The following is a 14060-nucleotide window of genomic DNA, read 5'->3' as shown; positions in this document are numbered from 1 at the left end:
AAAGAAAAAAAAAAAAACCCAAACATACTTTATTCCTTTATTTTCACATTTTTAAAACAGATGATTTTTTTTTAAAGTTTAATGGCAGAACATGTTCATAGATCTTCTACCCATCTGTGCATGAGTTTTCTCATTTGTACATGACATTTTCCTCAAATTCTTGAGTACTCTGTATTTATTAATAACATGTATTCTTTCTTTCTTTTTTTTTTTTTTTGTCTTTTTAGGGCCACACCTGCAGCATTTGGAGGTTCCCAAGCCAGGGGTCGAATCGGAGCGGCAGCTGCTGTCCTATGCCACAGCAACACTGGATCACTGAACTACTGAGAAAGGCCAGGGATCACACCAGCGTCTTCAAGGATACTAGTCAGGTTAGTTACTACTCAGCCACAACAGGAACACCTACTATACCATTTTTAGCAATGTTGTATTTGTAAGATATCAGGGTCATCATCCAAAACACCGATTCTCATTGTTGGCAGTTATAGGATTTGGCTGAATTTCCAAGGCCACCCCTGGGTAGTGGCTTTTGCAAACAAACCCTTCTCATACTGGCTTTTGTTGCCATTTTTTTCCTTTCTCAAAAAGTTGAAATAGGGAGTTCCCAAGTGGCTCAGCGGAAACGAATCTGATTAGTAACCATGAGGTTGTGGGTTTGATCCATGGCCTTGCTCAGTGGGTTAAGGATCCGGTGTTGCTATGAGCTGTGGTATAGGTTGCAGATGCGGCTCGGATCTGCTGTGGCTGTGGCTTAGGCCGGCGGCCACAGCTCCAATTCGACCTCTAGCCTGGGAACCTTCATATGCCCTGGGTGTGGCCCTAAAAAGCAAAAAAAAAAAAAAAAAAAAAGTTGAGACTGAAGTGCAAACCCAGCCAACCAATTCTAAGCCATCCTCCTCATAGCTGTCTCACTGGCACTGTGTTCTGGCTTGTTTACCCAAGCAGCTGGGTTAGGAACTGACTCAGGAGTGGACCTGGGGCTGGTCCACATTGGGCAAAGATGGGGCACAGAGGCCAAACTGTGGGAAAAAGTTTGTTTGGGTTACTGTCCTGTATATTTGTAAAAGAGTGATTCTACTCTTTCCTGGTGGTTCATATACAGGGCTTGAGTTCTCTGAGAACTCTTTCTGGTTTTAGATATTTTCATATGTAAGATTTAAAAATACCTTAAGGATTAGTGATGGCTGCAAATCCTATTTAAGCCCAATCTCTTTGATATACCATTTGCGAGTGATAACTTAGAAGTGGTAAGAAGTCTCCGTGTTAATGACTCACTGTAGTTAACTGTTCACATAGTCATTGCAGTTTAGACATGGAAGAAGCCTGTCTTTCTAGAATGGTCTGCAACTAGCTATTTTTATGTTGTTTCTACTCAAGGCACTCTGTACTCTGAGCACTCAAATGTTGATAAGATACATGATCAAGCACTAATTTCTGAAAACAACAGCTAACTTTGTATTTATTATTTTAAGCAAACCTCCTTGCCTTTGGGGAAAATAAACCCTAGGAATTTATGCTTATTCTAGCAAGATTTAGGAGGAAAGAGTCACTGTCTGCCTAGGCTTGTTTCACCTAATAATGGCAGTGCAAGCATATTCTGCTGCCCCAGGAATCCGTTATTGGTGTGGCACTTGGGTGACACCCACAAGACACCCTCAGAGTGTGACGCCTGAGCTCACCAGCTCTCAGCCCAGCAGTTGAGAAAACACAACACAGAGTGCTGTCCCCACAGAGCCAGCCAGGGCTACATCTGACGACCACATCCTTAGTCCTCCTTTGCTGATATTTGGTGTATTTTATTTTATTTTATTTTATTTTATTTATTTATTTATTTTTTATATTTATTTATTTATTTTTGTCTTTTGTTGTTGTTGTTGCTATTTCTTGGGCCGTTCCCGCGGCATATGGAGGTTCCCAGGCTAGGGGTTGAATCGGAGCTGTAGCCACCAGCCTACACCAGAGCCACAGCAACGCGGGATCCGAGCCGTGTCTGCAACCTACACCACAGCTCACGGCAACGCCGGATCGTTAACCCACTGAGCAAGGGCAGGGACCGAACCCGCAACCTCATGGTTCCTAGTCAGATTCGTTAACCACTGCGCCACGACGGGAACTCCATTTTTTATTTTATTTTATTTATTTATTTATTTATTTATTTATTGTCTTTTGTTGTTGTTGTTGCTATTTCTTGGGCCTATTTGGTGTATTTTAATTTTAAAAAGTACTTTCACAAGATCTTATTTTCTGGTCTCTCAAGGAAGATTTATGATAGTCTCTTAGGACCATTACCCAGAAAGGAAAAAAAAAATTACTGTATGCCTACAGATCCATAGGCTGCATACTTTGATAAATGATTTCAACTGCTCAGATAATAGAAAAGGAGGATACAGACCAAAGTTCATTACTTGTAGCGGGGAGGAGTCTGAGTCGTGGTATTCAGATATGGAACTCAAGGAGGAAGAAGACAAAGCTGATGTTCTATCATTCTGACCATTTCTGTCAGAGTGTTTAGCTATTTCCCTTTCCTGAGAACTTCATAACTAGAGTATAAAATAGCAGTGCAGACTAATTTCATAGTGAATATTTCATTAATATTGTTTCCTAACTAGATTCCAGTAAAAGTAAAACAAATATTTAAGAAATCATTTATAGAGTTCTCCATAAAGTTAACATTTAATGCTGACCATCTTGTTGGGGCTTAGAAATTGTTTCACCTTAAAATATTATACTGCATTCTGACTGTAATCACAAAGGTGTACTGCTATTTCCTTTCTTTCATAATTTCAGTGATCTTAGTAAATTTAGTTTTGGGTAAGAATTTTCTCAGGAATGCCTTTGGCCAAGGCTTCTCAACCTGCTTCACATTCTGGCATATCAATACAGAATGATAACATTTGCGCATTTGTGTGTGGCCGCAAGTAACCAGCCCTAGCATATGCTGTCTCAGCACTCTGAACGGAAAGACCTCAAAGCTGCAGGTCTGCTTGGGCAGATGGCTTTAGCTAGGGCAGCCTGAACTCTGCTGTAGCACCAAGAGTCAAACTGGTTTAAAAAACAAACTTGTTTAAAGGGTTAGTGCAGTTTTCTACATTTTTCTTAAATGTCCCATTAGTGAGTTCTGTAATATGAGCCTTATTTCAGTAGCAAGTCAGAACTTGGATATTGTAGGTGCTATGCATGTGTATGTTTTTATTTAGAGTGATGACATGAATTAATGCCTTTAAAAATTACTGCTTGGGGAGGAGTTCCTGCTATGGCACAGTGGGTTAAGTAAGAATCCAGCATTGCCACAGCTGTGGTGTAGGCTATAGTTCTGGCTTGGATACAATCCCGGGCCTGGGAACTTCGATACACCACGGGCACGGTTGAAAAAGAAAAATGCTTAGGAGTTCCCTTGTGGTGCAGTGGGTTAAGGATCTGGCATTGTCACTGCTGTGGCCTGGGTTAGATCCCTGGCCCAGAAACTTGTGTATGCCACTGGTGCAGCAAAAAAACAAAAAACTGCTTAGAGCCTAAACTCTTCAAAGTGCACTGAAGCTTAAACACACTTGATAATGACCATTTTGGACAGCCAAGGAGGTTTCCTAAAAACCTAATTAAAATAATACCTTGAAAAGTGAACATCCTTCAGAGGTAGTTCTGTTGAATTAGTAAGAATATTTTTCCACTCAGCTTTTTGGGATTCTTCTTGGCCTTGCTGATAAATGTCTGGGGAAAGTATAAATGTATTCATATTTTTTCCAGAATGCTAGTGGCCCCATTAACCCAAGCGGTGGTTGAAAATAAGCAGTCACATGGAAGGTATTTTTATGGCTATAAATCTTGACACTAGCATGGCAACCTCTTCAAACGCAGCCAGGCCAACTCTGTTCTGAGAATACCTTGAATGTGAAATGTGACCATTAGATGTGGGTGAGTTCACAAGACAGAGTAAAGATTCCCAAATAGAAAACCTACAAGAGAAGGGAAACACCGGAACTGCTCTGCTTTTAAGAATACGAGTGTTGGAGTTCCTGTCGTGGCACAGTGGTTAACGAATCCGACTAGGTACCATGAGGTTGCGGGTTCGATCCCTGACCTTGCTTAGTGGGTTGAGGAACTGGCGTTGCCGTGAGCTGTGGTGTAGGTTGCAGACAAGGCTCGGATCCCGCGTACCTGTGGCTGTGGTGTAGGCCGGTGGCTACAGCTCTGATTAGACCCCTAGACTGGGAACCTCCATATGCTGTGGGAGCGGCCCAAGAGATGGCAAAAAGACAAAAAAAAAGATATGAGTGTTATGGATAAAACCTGCTCAATTTTAATAACAAGAGCTCAATAAGTTTGTTTTTTTAAGCTGGACTTTAATGAATAAAAATAAAAATCCCTCACAAATGAAGTTTATATAATGGCCTATAGCTGAAAAGGAGATTTAATTTTTCTTGCTCACATGATTATTTTCCTTCTCTGTTCTGACTTCTCTCTACTGAGCCTCTACAACAGAAAAGAACAACTGGTATTTCTCCTCATGCCCCATAACTCACTCTAGTAAAAAGCAGGAGAAATAATACATAGATTAAAACGGAATCTACTAAACATTCACTTTTGTATTATCAGATGAAATTCATTCATTCCACGACAGTCACAGAGAAAGACAGGCAAGTTGGTTTCTAAAGTCTCAATCAACACTCCAAATTGTGCTGGGAGTGCCCACTACTTGGTTAGAAATACTTATTCTGGAAAATCTCCCTCGAGGTGTGCCTGCCCTGGGCTCCTTCACCAGGGCAGCCCCAGCTGGAGCTGTAGTTCGAGGTAGAGGGGCTGCTGCTGTTTCCCAGGTGAGCAAGCAGGCAGGTAAGTAGCAAGCACTCTCCCAAGACTGGGCTTCATTGTGTGGTGACAAGTTTCACAATCATGCTGATGATCCGTGACCCTCGAGGACAGGTACACAGATCTATGCTTGGGTTTTTAATCTTATCCTGGAGGAGCTGGTCAAGTTCACAACGAAGTTCCTTTACTAGTTCAGCCACCTAAACAAAAGTTGCCATGTAAACAGGGGAGGAAAGATTATCAAAGGAAATTCTCTAGTCAGGACTATCATTATTCTAGGTTTCTATTAATTTTATCTATTTTTCTTTTTAGGGCTGCACCTGCAGCATATGAACGTTCCCAGGCTAAGGGTCTAATCAGAGCTGTAGCTGCCGGCCTATACCACAGCCACAGCCGCACCATATCTGAGCCGTTTCTGCGACCTACACCACAGCTCATGGAACGCAGGATCCTTAACCCACTGAGTGAGGCCAGGCATCAAATCCACATCTTCATGGCTACTAGTTGGGTTCTTAACCCACTGAGCCACAACGGGAACTCCTCTGCTGTTAATCTTAATTCCATGGGAGGGGAACTAAACATTTTTTCTAAAATTTCTAATAATTTTTTCTAATAATTATAGAAACATTCACTCAATGTCAGCTCTGTAATATACTAAATGGGGTCCATTATAAAAAGGTTCCTCTATTACAAGTCAGAGGTATAGCCTCTATGTAGTGTTCTCCATATTAAAGCTTGGTTAACTTTTACAATTTGCTCTGAGAGAATAGAGAATTAAAAATGGTGGATATTGGAGTTCCCGTCATGGCACAGTGGAAACGAATCCAATGAGGAACCATGAGGTTGTGGGTTTGCTCCCTGGCCTCGCTCAGTGGGTTAAGGATCTGGTGTTGCCATGAGCTGTGGTGTAGTTTGCAGACTCGGCTCCAATCTGGTGTTGCTGCGGTTGTGGCATAGGCCGGCAGTTGTAGCTCTGATTAGACCCCTAGCCTGGGAACCTCCATATGCCAAGGGTGCAGTCATAAAAAGACAAAAGCCAAAAAAAAGGGCGGATATTAGGATTTCCCGGCCTAGCAGTTAAGGATCCAGCTTTGTTACTGCTGTTGCAGGGTTTGATCTCTGGCCTGGGAACATGTGCATGCTGTGGGTGTGGCCCCAAATGGTGGATATTAAACCAAAAAAATATCTTTAAACTTGGGAATTTTATGCCTTTGTTGTGGGGGTGGGGAGTGGAAGATAGGCCCACATTTTTCATGGCATTTGGCTTATGCTGATGTAGTGCCATGGTGGGGGTGCCTGGCCAACATCTGTTTGGCTCTTCTGTCGATCGGTAACCCTGCAGTGCAAACTCTGATCTAAATCAAACAGGCTCATGCCATGCAACCTCCCAGAGTGAACGGTAATCCAGGCATTAAGAGTCTATGACATCCCTTCAGTGACAGGGATGGTTTAGGAGAAGTTTGATGGAACTTTTGGGAAAGAAGTGTTCTGTCTCCCTTCTGGACAATGTGCTGCACGGATGTGATGCCAAGAGCTACGTGAGCATCCTGCTACCACAAGGCCAGCCAGGCTTCTGCTATTGCTAAGCACCTGAATCAAACCAACCCTGCCTGGCCCTCTTGACCTATACTGTCCAATATGGTAGCCACTAGTCCCATGTGGCTAATCTCTTGACCACATGAAGTGTGGCTGGCCCAGACTGAGGTGTACTGTGAGTATAAAATACACACCAGATTTTGAAAGCTTATTATGAGAAAAGAATGTAAAAATCTTAATTTTTTATGTTAATTACTTATTGAAATGGAAACTTGAGGTGTTTTAGGCTATAAAATATATTAAAATTAGCCACCTATTTACTGTGGTTTTTTTTTTTTTTTTTTGGTCTTTTGAGGGTCACACCCATGGCATCTGGAGGTTCCCAGACTAGGGGTCTAATCAGAGCTGCAGCCGCCAGCCTACGCCATGGCAACGCCAGATCCGAGCCACGTCTGTGACCTATACCACAGCTCATGGCAACACCAGATCCTTAACCCACTAAGCAAAGTCAGGGATCGAACCCAAAACTTCATGGTTCCTAGCTGGATTTGTTTCTGCTGCGCCATGATGGGAACGCCACCTATTTACTTTTTAAATGGGGCTAGTAGAAAAATTAAAACTACATATGTGGCACACATTTCTATTGGACTGTGCTGCTTTAGACTTTAAAGGGAATTTCTTGGTATGTTTAACTGTAACGTCTATGAGTTTGTATTTCTGCTTCATGAAATACTTTCTAACAAATGCAAATGTTAAAGTGAATTTTTATTTCTTAAATATACTCCCTGTTAGGAGTTCCCATCATGGCTCAACGGACTAGTATCCGTGAGGACGAATGTTCAGTCCCTGGCCTTGCTTAGTGAGTTAAGGATCCAGCATTGCCCTGAGCTGTGGTGTCACAGATACAGCTCAGATCTGGTGTTGCTGTAGCTGTGGTGTAGGCCAGTGGCTACAGCTCTGATTTGACCCCTAGCCTGGGAACCTCCTTAGGCCACAGGTGCAGCCCTAAAAAGACGAAAAAAAAACAAAAACAAAAAACAAACCATGCCCCTTAAATGTCTTCTAGACATAGTGAATAAATGAGATCTGGGAATAAAAAAATTCAGACCCATTATCTTCACTTTTTTTTTTTTAACTGATAGTTGTAGAATCAGCGTCACTTTTTTTCTGTTCATTTATAGTTTGATTTCTTTGAACATATATTTGTATAACAATTAAGCTTCACCACCTCACCCACAGTTTCTGTCCTAAACCGTTTATACTAGCCATCCTGGGTTCCTCTCCCATGTGCTGCTTCCTGAACTCTTAGCAAGGCTCCACCCTGCCTCACCACAGCCTCTTTCTTTCCTGCAGACCCATCATTCAACCTTAATCATCTCTGCTGTCCTTGGTCCTGAAGGAATGCCCTATACTTCGTACTATCAAGGCTCCCCCATGGCCTGAGCTCACGGGATAGACTCATCATCCCTTACCTGATGGGAAGCAGCTGCAAAACGGATCCAGCCATCATCCAAGGAGACGACAAACTCTCCCCTTTGGAGCTGCACGTTCACTTGGCCTCCTCCGAACAAGACCAGCGGGTACACAGACACCATGCTGCAGTCTCGGATGAATACCCGACTAGTTTTGATCTTCTCGTGGTACACCAGGTAAGGGCTGTCAAAGTGTCTGACCTGGAACGTATGACAGTGATGTCACTGGCAACATAAGGGGAACTCCGCCAGTCCCATGGATTTAACTGTCACCTGTCCAATGACTCCCAAAATGATCTTCAGCCTGTACCTTTCTCCTGAGCTCCAGACTTGTATGTGCAACTGCTTACTTGATGTTTCACCTGGACAGTGAACAAGCACCTCAGATTTCTTGTGTGCAAAAGGAAATCTCGATTTTGCCCTCCCTGCGGTGTTTACCTTCTCCCATTCACCCAGTTGCTTCAGGCCCAGATTTTGAGCCATCCTTGATTGCTCTCTTTCCTTCACTCCATCTACATCATCACTAAGCCCTGTCAGCTCTGTTATCAAAATACATGATGAATTGACATATTCTTACCGCTTCTACAGCTACCACCTCGTACAAACTCTCATCTCAAATAGACCACAGCAATGGCTTCCTATGTACTTGCCCTTCTGTGTCTTGACAGTTTCTTTTCCATTCAACAGCCACAGTGATCTTTTAAAAATGATCTCTCAGGAGTTCCCGTCGTGGCGCAGTGGTTAATGAATCCAACTAGGAACCATGAGGTTGCGGGTTCGGTCCCTGCCCTTGCTCAGTGGGTTAACGATCTGGCGTTGCCGTGAGCTGTGGTGTAGGTTGCAGACGAGGCTCAGATCCTGCGTTGCTGTGGCTCTGGCGTAGGCCGGTGGCTACAGCTCCGATTCGACCCCTAGCCTGGGAACCTCCATATGCCGCGGGAGCAGCCCAAGAAATAGCAAAAAGACAAAAAAAAAAAAAAAGATCTCTCAAAACTCTCCAGAGATTTCCAAAGGGTGAAAATCTCAAATCCTTATCATGGAGTACAAGGTCCTACATGACCTGACCCGTGCCTGCTTGTCCCAACTCATCTGCCACTCTCACCCCTAACTATCCCCTCCGCTTGCATGGGCCGCCTTCTTTAGCATCCTGGTCTTTGCACTAGTTCCTCTGCTTGGAATGTTCTCTCTTCAGATATCTGCATTACTTGCCCTTCACTTCATTTAGGATCTTCTCGGTGGTTTTCTCAGGGTTCTTCCCTGACCATTCTGTATAAAAATAGCCCGTGGGGGGAGGGAGGGATAAATTAGGAGTATGGGATTAATAGATACCCACCACCATAAATAAACAACAAGAATTTACTGTATAGCACAGGGAACTGTATTCAATATCTTGTAATAACCTATAATGAAGACAAATCTGAAGCTATACACCTGAAACTAACACAATATTGTAAATCGACTACAGTTAAATGAAAAAAAAGCCCTTCTCCTGTCACCCAGTCTCTTACTATTTTCCTTTATAACGCTGGTCATTAACCTGAGATTCTTTATTATTTCTTGCCTGTCTTCTCCAGTAGAATATAAGCCCCCTGAGGGCAAAGACCTTGTCTCCCTAGCTCATGCACTGGCACAGAGGAGGTGTTAGCAGATATTAAATGGATGCATGAATGACTTGGATTCACTGCAGAAATGTCATTGTAAACTCAGAGGTAACTCAGGCTCCTGGTTCCTAAGTACACATGCAGCTGAGAGGGCAGGTGGGCTGACCTCCTGGTCCTCAAATTCTAAACTTAAGATTTTTTTCATGCTTTTGCTGACACTTTACTCAGTAGTTCCAGGGCTTGACCAGTCCCAACACTTTAAACCTCTTCCTCCATTCTCCTTTCCTCCTCTGTCCTTCATCTCTCCCAAAAGCTTTATTGGGCATCTGCTTTCAGCTATGCTGGTAGCTAGGCACCATGCAAGACATCGAGAATGTAGCAATGAATAAAACTCAGTTCCTAACTTCAGGAATTTCACGATTCCACTAATGACACCCAACATAAAGCATACAATAGCGTGATAAGTACAACAGTGGACAAATGTGCACTGTACGGTGTAGGACAAGTAAGTAGCCACTTGGGGAGGGACACTGGGAGAGTGACACGTAATGGGAGCTTGAAGGGCAAGTAGGAGCCTGATGGTGAAGAGACACTGCCATTCCAGCATGGAGAACAGTGTGACCTATGTCACAGCACTTGTCTGGCATTGCTGGAGCTAAAGAATGGCAGAGGGAAAGAGCTGGAGGGGAGGGGACATGGTTTAAGAAGGGCCTAGATGTGAAGGGTCATATGAGAGTTTACGGCAGACTATATAGACAAAGAAATTTTTTTTTTTTTTTTGTCTTTGCTAGGGCCGCACTTGCGGCATATGGAGGTTCCCAGGCCAGGGGTCTAATTGGAGCTGTAGCCACTGGCCTACGCCACAGCCACAGCAACGTGGGACCCGAGCCACACCTGCGACCTACACCACAGCTCACAGCAACGCTGGATCCTTAACCCACAACCTCATGGTTCCTAGTCAGATTTGTTAACCACTGCGCCACGACGGGAACTCCTTTTTTTGTTTGTTTTTGTGAATAATTTTTTTTAAACAAATTGTTTTATGTATTTTTGTCTTTTTGCCTTTTCTAGGGCCACACCCTCGGCATATGGAGGTTACCAGGCCAGGGATAAAATTGGAGCTACAGCTGCTGGCCTATGCCACAGCCACAGCAATGCGGGATCTGAGCCGCATCTGTGACCTATACCACAGCTCACAGCAACTCCAGATCCTTAACTCACTGAGCGAGGCCAGGGATCAAACCTGCAACCTTATGGTTCCTAGTCAGATTTGCTAACTACTGAGCCACAACGGGAACTCCAAGATGAAGAATTTTAAGCACGGGTAGGACATGACCTAATATATGTTTTGTAAAGATAAGTCTGACAGCAGTAGTGTCAAAAGTTGGAGAGAGCACCAAGAGTAAGATGAGTACCTCAGGCCAGAAATAGATGTTTGGAGTTTGAACCAAAGAAATGTCAGTGGAGGTAAGAGGAACAGGCAAATCTGAGATGTCAAAAAGGTGGACTTTCTGGGTCCTGGTGACCAACTATATTGACATCAGGAGAAAAGAAGGGTCTACGTGACTCCAGTGTTCCAACTTGGATGGTGTCATTTCACCAAGACAGGGAACACAGAAAAAAAAGAGTGAATTTGGAGATAATGAGTTTGATTTTTCAGCTTTTGAGTTGGAGGTGACTAGAAGGCATCCAGATGGTGATTTGAGCAAGAGAGCGCAGGAAAAAAGCCCAGGACTAGAGAGAAACAGATTTGGGGTCTGTGTCAGCATGTAGGAGGCAGTTAGAACCACGACGCTGTGCTCTGGTGGTTCTGGAAGCTATGTACACCAGAGCAAGAAAATAAAGGCAAGGCAGAATCACTACTGCACAGCAAGGGAAGAGAATCTAGTAATGGGGACAGAGGTGGATGGATGATCAGAGGTAGGAAGTCAGCAATGTCAAATACTTCATCAGTCATGAATGATGAGAACCAGGGAGTTCGTTCCCTGCATTTGACAACTAGGATATTCTCGACTTTTGATGAGTTTAGTGGAGTGGTGGGGCAGAAGCCTCCCAGCAGTAGGCTGAAAGAAAAATGAGAGCTGAGGAAGTGGAATCAGCAAGTAGAGGTCCTGCCCTCTGAGACATAGACACTGTGATAGGATTACATCATGACCTCTTAAAAGGTCATCACTGCAAAGAAACAACTTGATCTGAAAGCAGGCTTAATGGTTCAATTTCCAGTATGTTGGTGTTTTTCTGCCTTGCCCAAGTCAGAAGTGCTCCTAGAGACAGCAAGTGATAGAACACGGTTTGGCTGAACTGATGGGACTATTTCTCACTCCAAGACCTGTCACATGTAAATACACTTGACCCTTGAACAACAAGGGTTTGAACTGCATGTGTCCACTTAAACTCAGATTTTTTTCAATAGTAAATACTACAGTACTGCACAACCCACAGTTAGTTGAAAAGCAGATATGGAAGCTGACTGAGTATACTCAGCCGTTCTGACCTGATAGTTCACTGATGAAGGGTGAATGTGTACATATCCATCGTTCTTGGTGACAAACTTCAACTCCTCTGATTTTGGTTGCATTCTGACAGCTCCGGTACTGGTCTTCTGAAATTTCCCTTCTGGGCTTTTCACCTAAACAGGTATTTGTAAGAATAAATATACCGACATGTATAATACATATTTCTGGTTTGTATCCCCTGACACAAAACCAGTCTTGAATGCCTTTGCTGCTGCTTTCCTCTGTTTCCTTAAGTTTCCTTTTGGAAGCAGTATAAGCGCACTTTCTTTTCTTTCTTTCTTTTTTTTTAAGGGCTACACCTGAGGCATATGGATATTCCCAGGCTCGGGTTCAAATCAGAGCTGTAGCCACTGGCCTACACCACAGCCACAGCAACACGGATCTGAGCCACATCTGCGACCTACACCACACCACAGCTCACAGCAATGCTGGATCCTTAACCCACTGAGGGAGGCCAGGGTTCGAACCCATGTCCTCACGGATACTAGTTGGGTTTGTTAGCACTGAGCCATGACAGGAACTACCTATTTTTTTTTTTTTTTTTTGAGCCACGAAGAAGTGTGGATGTAAGTTCTAGTGACTGTACTACACACCAGCCATACAGGAGAGAAACCATGTTGATATTTCAGATCTGCACTATTGATCAAGAGATCCAGTTGGCAATGTTGGGACCAGGCAGGAATCTCCTGACAATTCTAGTCCAACATTTCCAAATGAATTTCCTTCAAAACCATGAAAAAGGGGTTCCCTGGTGGCACAGTAGGTTAAGGATTAGAGTTGTGCAGCTGTGCTGCAGGCTGCAACTATGGAGTGGCCAAAAAAAAAAAAAAACTGGAAAAAAAATTCTATGAATAGCAAATTATTCAATTTGAAAAAAAAAAAAGTTTATGCACGTAAAGACCTGCATGTTTAACGTTAGACTATACAACACAGGGTATAATATTCCATCTTATAATAATCTATAATGGAAAATTATTTGAAAAATAGAACTGAATCACTTTGCTCTCTATATCTGAAACTAACAATATTATAAATTAACTTTACTTCAATTAAAGTAGGAAAAGATCTATAATTATATGATTAAGAAATAATTAACATTAGTATTTAATAAATATCAATTTAGTTTTCTGATTTATATCTATAGAAATGATTTTATAGAAATGGAGAAAATCAAACACTATAAATTAATGTATGCATTAAAACTAGTAAAAGATCTTTCTTTTTTGGTTGCCCTGTGGCATATAGAGTTCCTGGGCCAGGGATCAGATTTGAGCCGCAGCTGTGGCTGTGTTGGGCTGAGGACTGAACCTGTGTCCCAACACTGCAGAGACTGCTGATCCCATCGTACCACAGCAGGAAACCAGGATCATTTTCTATAATCTATTTGTTACTTTTTTAAGTGAAGTATAGTTTTATTTACAATGTTGTGAATAATTAACTTTTCAAACTTAATATATTGAACATTTTTCCCTTTTAACTACTCTTTTCCTAAAACAATTCTCAATGGAAATATAGTATTTCACTGTAATGATATATAATAATTTAACCAGTGAATTTCCTATTAGAATTTTAGATTTCTCATTCTAGTGCTGTTTATAATTGCAAACATTCTCCTAGCTGTATCTTTATGCATATATGCAATTATTTCCTAATAATATATCCTTAGAAATGAAACTGCTATCTAGAAAAGGGGTATCAATTTATATTCTGAGCAAGAGTGAGAGTGTTCATTTTTAAAAATTTCTGTCACATCATAATCACCTGAAGTCCATAGTTTACTTTAGGGTTCACTTTTGTTGGACATTTCATGGGTTTGGGCACACGTATGACACGTGCATCGTTACGGCATCATGCAGAGTATTTTCACTGCTGTAAAGTGCTCTGTGCTGTGCTTATTCCCTGAATTTTCAATTGTTTTGCTCTAAATGATTTTTTTTTTTTTTTGTCTTTTTTGCCATTTCTTGGGCCGATCCCACGGCATATGGAGGTTCCCAGGCTAGGGGTCTAATCGGAGCTGTAGTTGCCAGCCTGCGCCAGAGCCACAGCAACACGGGATCCGAGCCGTGTCTGCGACCTACACCACAGCTCACGGCAACGCTGGATCGTTAACCCACTGAGCAAGGGCAGGG

The 14060-nt window shown here is 42.7% G+C and overlaps 2 protein-coding genes across 5 annotated transcripts in view; one reads left to right on the top strand and one right to left on the bottom strand.

The window, feature by feature from the left end:
* Positions 1-8386, top strand: part of GEMIN6 (gem nuclear organelle associated protein 6) — a 42693-nt gene extending 34307 nt beyond the window's left edge. For both annotated transcript variants that reach the window (XM_003125214.4, XM_003125215.4), the window contains exon 5: positions 7696-8386. The gene's annotated coding sequence lies outside the window, so the exon portion shown is untranslated. The remainder of the gene's footprint in view (positions 1-7695) is intronic.
* The window catches only part of DHX57 (DExH-box helicase 57), a 74307-nt gene continuing 64566 nt past the window's right edge, over positions 4320-14060 (bottom strand). For all 3 annotated transcript variants that reach the window (XM_021087593.1, XM_021087592.1, XM_021087594.1), the window contains exons 22-24: positions 11910-12044; positions 7815-8015; positions 4320-5006 (exon numbers count right to left, since the gene is read on the bottom strand). In XM_021087593.1, coding sequence (XP_020943252.1) covers positions 4863-5006; positions 7815-8015; positions 11910-12044 — 480 coding nt within the window. In that variant the 3' untranslated portion in view covers positions 4320-4862. The remainder of the gene's footprint in view (positions 5007-7814; positions 8016-11909; positions 12045-14060) is intronic.

Source organism: Sus scrofa, chromosome 3 (assembly GCF_000003025.6).
Source record: "Sus scrofa isolate TJ Tabasco breed Duroc chromosome 3, Sscrofa11.1, whole genome shotgun sequence".
Classification (NCBI taxonomy): Eukaryota; Metazoa; Chordata; class Mammalia; order Artiodactyla; family Suidae; genus Sus; species Sus scrofa.
Note: the sequence above shows the minus strand (reverse complement) of the source record. Positions and strands in the feature narration are given on the sequence as shown.